Source organism: Carlito syrichta, unplaced genomic scaffold (assembly GCF_000164805.1).
Source record: "Carlito syrichta isolate Samal-C Ts95f unplaced genomic scaffold, Tarsius_syrichta-2.0.1 Scaffold315497, whole genome shotgun sequence".
Taxonomy (NCBI): domain Eukaryota; kingdom Metazoa; phylum Chordata; class Mammalia; order Primates; family Tarsiidae; genus Carlito; species Carlito syrichta.
This window is the reverse complement of record NW_007259593.1, coordinates 737,366-744,942: the sequence shown is the minus strand read 5'-3', so window position 1 is coordinate 744,942 and position 7,577 is coordinate 737,366. Positions and strand designations below refer to the sequence as shown.

General features: G+C 41.5%; 1 protein-coding gene across 1 annotated transcript in view; it reads right to left on the bottom strand.

Moving 5' to 3' along the window:
- BAIAP2L1 (BAI1 associated protein 2 like 1) overlaps positions 1 to 7,577 on the bottom strand; it is a 94,649-nt gene that overhangs the window by 63,185 nt on the left and 23,887 nt on the right. The window contains exons 2-3 of the mRNA XM_008072899.2: positions 5,939 to 6,014; positions 838 to 924 (exon numbers count right to left, since the gene is read on the bottom strand). Of these exons, the coding sequence (XP_008071090.2) occupies positions 838 to 924; positions 5,939 to 6,014 (163 nt within the window). The remainder of the gene's footprint in view (positions 1 to 837; positions 925 to 5,938; positions 6,015 to 7,577) is intronic.

Sequence of the window (7,577 nt, the reverse complement as noted above, 5' to 3'; positions counted from 1 at the left end):
TAATTTTTGATTTCTTGTAGAGATGAGGTCTCACCAAGTTGCCCAGGCAGGTCTCGAACCCACGGGCTCAGGCAATCCACTCACCTCAGCCTCCCGAAGGCGCAGGATTACAGGCTGAGCCACTGAGCCCGGCTTCTTCCCACTTTTTAGCTGGAGACAGACACACTTTTCTTTAAACATACACACTCATCATTTTTCTCCGGGTTTCTGAACCTTTCAACTTATAATTCATGTGTTTACTCCAGAAATTTTACCCTTTTACAATGAAACACACCCAATAAGTTTTAAAAGTGAGTGATGTGTTGGGACCTTTCCCCCACAGGAGATGCTAACAGTGCAGTGGCTCTGTAAATAGAAACCCAGACCTCCTCTGCAGTGGCCGCTGCCCAGGGTGTGGCCACACTCTGCGCCTGCACAGGAGATCAATTCATACCTGCAAAACTGGAAAAATCGCAGCTGACAGCAACCATGGAAGCAGCGAGGGCCAAGAGTGCAATGTAAATGAGACAGATTTTCTACTAGGTGAGTCACAGGAAACCCGCCTGCCACAGTCTGGAGGCCCAGCTCACCCATCAGGAATGTAGGTCAAACTCCCCAGGTGAAGGGCTAGAGCTCAAGTGCCGAGGCAGAAGCCAGAGTTCCTAGGAGAGCAGGGAGGCTGGCCAGGACACAACCCAGCAACCCCTCTACTCGCCCTTGGGCACCAGCCCAGGCCTGTCATCCAACTAAGCCCCAGTTTCCATAGACCTGTGGTGAACTCAAGCCATGAGTGCCAGACAAGCTCTCCCTTATGTGCTGGACAAGTTGGGTTTATGTAGTAAGGGACGGTTTGCTCACCTAGCTCAGTCGACACGGGGGACCCGGTGGCAATCTCACCAATCTTGGCCACTCCATCGTAGTAGGCTTTTCCTGCCAGGATCATAGCTAGACACGGAAGGTGACATAAAAACTGTCACTTAGACAAGGGAAGGCGGAAGTGACACAGGTTTTCTTCCAAATACCCCTCAAACCCTTTCGGCGGCAGGAAGGCTCAGGCCGAGGCAGGTGTGCCTCTCAGAAGGCAGGGCTTGTGTTGAGAATTGTGCTGGGGTAGAGGCCCCCACTCATGGGAGAGCCCCATAGTAGCCTCACCTTGGACCAGTCTAAGGGAACCTTCAGCATCTGGTGTTGGAAGTCCAGAAAAGGCCCTGCCTGCTCCTGACACCAGCTCCAGAGTGGATGTGTTCCTGACATGGAAGTAGGACTAGAACACATCCTCTCCAGCAAAAAGTCTTTTCCTAAGTATTTATCTCATAGTACTCCAGGCCTGGAACATTTTAGTTAGAGAACTTGTGTGAGGTGGCCTAGGAACTGCTTCTTTGATTGTTTACTTTTTCTACTGAAAAAGACATTCTGTATCACAAACAACAAATGTATTTATTGCCAGGGGAAAATCTACAAAATGTGAAATATATTGGCATTCCAAAGTCTCTCCTTTTTTTTCTTTTTTGAGTGCTCTACTTAATTTTTTGACAAAGATGGGAAATTTTTATTGCTATACAAGTTGGGTTCTAATTATCTTAAAAATATTTCCCCCTTCAAATGGATTCTGAAATTTAAATTTTAACTACGGTTGACCTCCTTGGGAAAATTCATATGCTTTCTGAGACACAGGCTACTCATCTATAAAATGCCCTAACAGTGTAAACACTGAATGGACAAACGGTAGCTGCTGATATCAACTGCTTCTCCCCCTTTGTAGGCCAGGTATGAGGGGTTTGAAGGTGTATAACAATTGTGCAAACTTTTCAAAAGACCTGGTCTGTAGAGTGGGATTTTGAGGAAAAGGACTTATTTTACTTAAAGATAAGTTCCTTATGTAGAAATTAGTTTCTCCTGGAGCCTCGGAGACCACAGGATTTTGGAGCTAAAAGAGCCCCTAAGAATTCCCTTGTCCAGCCACTTCCTTTCACCAACAGGAAACCAAAGGCCATGCTAGCTGCTCTGCCCCAATGTCTAATGGGAATCATCTTTACAAAGTAGATTTTGAGAGGCAAAAATTTAAAAAAGGGGGGCGGGGAACACAGAATGAACTCATGTACAGATCCAGCTGAAGGTATAAGAAGTCAAAAAAGTAGTATTTTTCTGACCAATTAATCTATTTTAGCATTTATTGCAGTTTAAAAAAATTATAAAAGTAGGGCTCTTACTATTATATATATGTGTACAGGTTTAGAAAATGTAATGCTCTCCTATACTATTCTTTTATAAGATTAGGAATAAACTTAGAGTTTAATTATAAAAAGAACAACAATTAGCATTTATATAGACTTTTCAAGTCATTACTTTGTTAATCTACCCAACAGTGTTAAGACATTATTGGCTGTTCACTAAGGGGAGTGAATGCAGATATGTGGGACATGCCCAAGGTCAATGGTGAGTCAGCAGCCATGCACACAACTCCAGCCAGGGCACTTCAGTTTCTCAGTTCTAAATTATGGTGCTTTTTGACTCTTTGGTCTCAGCTAGAACTGAAGAAAAGATGACTCCACCTAAAAGCAAGAAGTGTAGCCAGTAAACAGTCAAGTTAATATATGTAGCATCTTAGTATGAAGATTTTAAATGGTAAAGTACTGATAAGCTGAAAAGCAAATTAGTGGGAGAATGGCATGCAGGATTACACAATATTTAAACAAAATGTTTGGTTCACATCCACATATTAAATTGCAGCTTTTCATTAACTCTTGATTTACATTTGATACCATGTAACTTTCTCAGTCTTGTAAAATATCTTTGTGATTATGATAAAATTTAATTAACTTAAAAATTGGCTGGGCGTGGTGGCTCACGTCTATAATCCCAGCACTTTGGAAGGCCGAGATGAGAGGATTGCCTGAGCCCATGGGTTCGAGACCAGCCTGGGCAACATGGCAAGACCTCACTCTACAATAAATCAAAAAATTAGCCAGGAATGGTAGCATGTGCCTATAGTTCCAGCTACTTAGAAGGCTGAGGCAGAAGGATCACCTGAGCCCATAAGGTCAAGGCTGCTATAGCTGTGAACATGCCACTACACTCCAGCCTGAGCAACAGAGTGAAGACTCCAACTCAAAAAAAAAAAAAGATGTTTCTACTTGATGCTTATTGTTTTAAGGAATGAAGCATATTAGTTCTATTTTAGTAGTTAACCAACTACATCAATCTACATCAATCTACATCAATCTACATATCTCTACCTGATAATTTTTCCTTAAAATACAATTTCACTGAGTTACTGTTCTGCTCAAAAGCCTTCGATGACCTCTCACGGCCCATACCCCATACACCCGAGTCCATGGCAGATTTTATGATAAGGGTCATCCAGGAATCACACCTCCCAGAATTTCCAGGCTGTGTGGTGCCCTCCAACACTGATGAGCGACATGGCCATGTGACTTACTTTGGGCAAAGAGATGTCAGCAAGCATGACTCCCACAGGGGCTTGACAGGTGCTGGGCATTGGGACTTGTACTTTTTGGACATCACTGCTATCAAATGAGGACCCAGTCTAGCCTCCTCGAAGGGAAAGACTCCATGGGGAAAGAGCTCCATGCCTGGTGCAGGTCCCAGCTGACTACAGATGCAGGAGTGAGTCCCAGGTAAACTGCTTGCCTTTATGTGAGTAATAATAAGCTATTGTTGTCTTAAACTACCAAGTTTAGGACAGTCTGTTGTGCAGCAAGAGATGATTGACTCTGCATTCTAATGCACACATGATCTGACCCTATCCCACCTACTCCCCAGTAGCACCTCATCATGCCAGTGAGACCCCAGGTCCTAGTTTGGCTGCTGTCTTTCCTGCCTGAGGCAGTGTCTGTCTGCTGAAACCCAACATGTCAGCTAGCTCTCCTTCTGCAAGGTCTCCTGACTGCTCTAGTCCACATTGACCCCTACTGCTCAAATTTCTGACACCAGTCTATACAATGCTCTAAGCTATTCACATAAGGCCCTGCATTCTAGCCTCACTGCTGACCGCATATCTGGCAGCCTCAACTATACATCAAATTCTTACCAAGGACTTTATTAAAATTATCTAACTTTTTCATATCTTTAGGCAAAAGCACAACCATGTGGTCTGCAGAAATTCTGGGACTACTTTATGAAGTATAGAATACTCCCCAGGAGGTATTAAAGTGGTAAGAGCTGGGCAACCCCCTTAGGTCACCTCCCACTGTGGGAGCTTTTCTGTCCTCTTAATAAATCCTGCTTTCTAAAAAAATAAAATAAAATAAAAGTGGTTAAGAGCCCTTTGGGGAGAGGTCTAGTCAGCAGGAAGCTAAGCTGTGGGCAGTTCCCTGACTCACCTTGTAAAACTCTGCCTCTTGAGAGGCAGCTCATGCTAGAAAGAAAAAAACAAAACAAAACACCACTACAGTTCACAGTGATTTCCTTCACAAGGACGTCTAAAGCAATGACTTTGTGACCTTGTGACCAAACAATCACTGAGGGAGAGTCAGCAGTACAAGGTCTGGCTCTCTGGAGGAGGAGGTGTGCCCATGGAGTCACTGATACTGCTAGAAGGGTGGGGGACAAACCCCAGACCTGCCTCCTGACACTAGAAGCCCCAAAAGCACAGGGGCGCATAAGACAGTAAATAAGTGTACTTTTCCAGTGACTACTACGATAGTGCTCCTCCTTCTCAAGTCCAAAGTCTAGCCAGCATACCTCCCTTCTTGGTGCATACATGCTCATGTTGAGGGTGTGTGAGGCCACAGGTATATTTTCAAAATATTAACAGGGAGCAGCCAAAGGTGGAGTATGGTGAAAGAGAAATAAGAGATACGGGAAATACACATAGCTTGATCTGAAAGCTCCTTCAAATCTAAAATGGTAGGAAGCTAAATTTTCTACTTATGTAGTGGGTGGTCTTAGTGAACCAGGGTAGAAGGTGAAACTGAGGTCTGAATATTTTGGAAGTAACACTTGCTATACAGGGAGAATTGTCTTAACCACGTTAGAATTTGGTGATTGCTGATATTTTAAGTTTTAAACCTCTCAGTAGAAAAATATATATCAGCTTCCTCAATGGCAACCTCTTCAAACTAGCAACAATGCTGGTTCAAAAGAGGCAAATATCAATACCCACATTTATTTTAAATGAAGTTTTTGTTTTAAAATGAGAATCTAAGTCCAACTTTTATTATTAATTATTATGTTTTGCTTTTTTTTTTGAGTTGGTGTCTTACTCTGTTGCCCAAGCTGGAGTGCAGTGGCATGATCATGGTTCACTGCATCCTTGACCTCCTAGGCTCAAGTGATTCTTCCACCTTAGCTTCCCAAGTAACTTGACAACAGATGCCACCATGCCTAGCTAATTTAAAAAAAACTTTTTGTAGAGATGAGGTCTTGCTATGTTGCCCAGGCTAGTCGCCAACTCCTGGGTTCAAGCAATTTTCCTACCTTGGCCTCCCAAACTGCTGGGATTACAGGTGTGAGCCACCATGCCTGGCTGCAACCCTTTATATGTTTTGCCATTTAGGTTAAAAATATTATCTTTCATATTGCTATGAAAAGTGATAAATAAAAAAAAAGACTGTAAAAAGTGATATATCTAAAGATAAGAAATTCTGCTATATAAACAAAAGAATAATTCCTATGTGGCAAGACATTAGCATATACACATTTTAAGCACACACTTTATATCTGTTATTAGTTTACAAAGAATTTGGTTTAAAAAGTAGAAAACATGGTTTGAGGGTTAGAATGCATCACTTACAGTAGCCTCACTATCATTCAATTAGCTCATATCAAATACACTAATATCACTGTACGCTGTCACTGCAAAGTTCTATAGATTAAATTAATTGAAAATAATTTCAACCATTTAAAGATATTTTAAAACTCAATATTAAGTTTAAAATATTTACTGAATGGCTTTCATGTGTGCCTTATATTCATCAATTTAGAAAAACAGACTTACCATTAACGGCTTTTTCATAATTTTTTCCTAGGTTTATTAAATTTCGTAGCCCAGGATTGAACTGTTCCATAACATTCTGAAAAACAAATAAACAAAATGCAAATTAATAAAATAAACAGCAGACCAAGTAAGTAATCTTTAGATTTTGTCACTGTGTGGCCTAGGATGCCTAAGTGTGCTTAACAGTATAGTCCACAAAGGAATGAATACTGATTTAAAAATCATGAAGAAGACATATTTCTTTACCTGGTAGAACAGGAGTGTTCACACATGGCACGGTGTAGGTAATTCTTCTAGTTCTCAGTTGCCCAAGGAGCTTCCTAGAACCTACTATAAATGGAGCAAGCAGCAGACATTCATGTCTCTACCATACCCGCAGGGACAGTAGGCGGGGAGGCTAACTCACCCTCTTGGGTTTAAGTAGATTGTTAATGGTTGTCATTCTAGTGTAAAGAAACAGGTGTGCATGATCAGCTACCTGAACTTAATTATAAGTGCAACATTTTGGCTATCAAGCCAATAGAAATTTCCAAGAGATTTTGTTTTTACTTTCCTTAATTACTGGGGGGGGAGGGAGCATGTGGGGGTGGATACTATGAAGGGCCATAGAACACCCTGCCTGGAACCTTCTTTCTAAGGGGTTCTCTAAGTACCTGTGGAGTAACTACCACGGGCCAGGCCCTGAACACACAGCTAAGGTGAAAAGACATGTTCCCCGTTCATGGATTTCATGATGCAATCAGTATTCATGGCTTTCATTTTAAAACGTGTCATTCCTATATCATTAGAAAGTCATAAAGACAAATGTTATGACAAGTATAAGATGTGTGATTCTTTAGAATGTTGGTCTAAATTTAAAATCACCCTAAATCTGAAGTACAGACAACAAAGCATTCTTATGGTGCTCTGACTTCAAGACTCAGAATGCATGGCGACTGTGTGTACTTGTCCATCTACAAACAATGGGCTTCATGATGTTAATTATTCCAAATCAATCATTCACATCTCATTGCCCCCTCTCCCCAAATGCACATTTGTTTATAGATGACCAGATGAGAAAAAGAATAAGAAATGATCCCACATTCTATAGGCCAGAAACTTTACACCTGTGCTCTTCAGAATAAAGTTTCTCCATTATGAATTAAGAGTGCGAGAACATGACAACTTTAAACAGTGATAAAGGCTGATGATGAATGACAATCCTTGCTTCAGTCTTTCCACACTCAGGTCTTACTCCAAAGAGTAAGTACTTCCAACTAAGCTGTTACTCTTGCATTTATTGCCATAGATTTTAATATTCTTGATTCCTCAATTTTGGACAATAATTCCCGGCTTTCTAACACAGTAGATGAGGACTTCACTCTCCACACCATCCACTTTCCCTTTCCAATCCCTTCTGTATAATTAAATGGCATTAACAAATTTTTTTTTTGAGTTGGAGTCTCATTCTATTGCCCGCGTGCAGTGGCATAATCACAGCTCACTGCGCCCTCGATCTCCTAGGCTCAAGTGATTCTTCCACCTTAGCCTCCCAAGTATCTGTGACCACATATGCCACCATGCCTAGCTAATTTTTAAAAAAAATTTTTTGTAGAGATGAGGTCTTGCTATGTTGCCCAGGCTAGTTGTCAACTCCTGG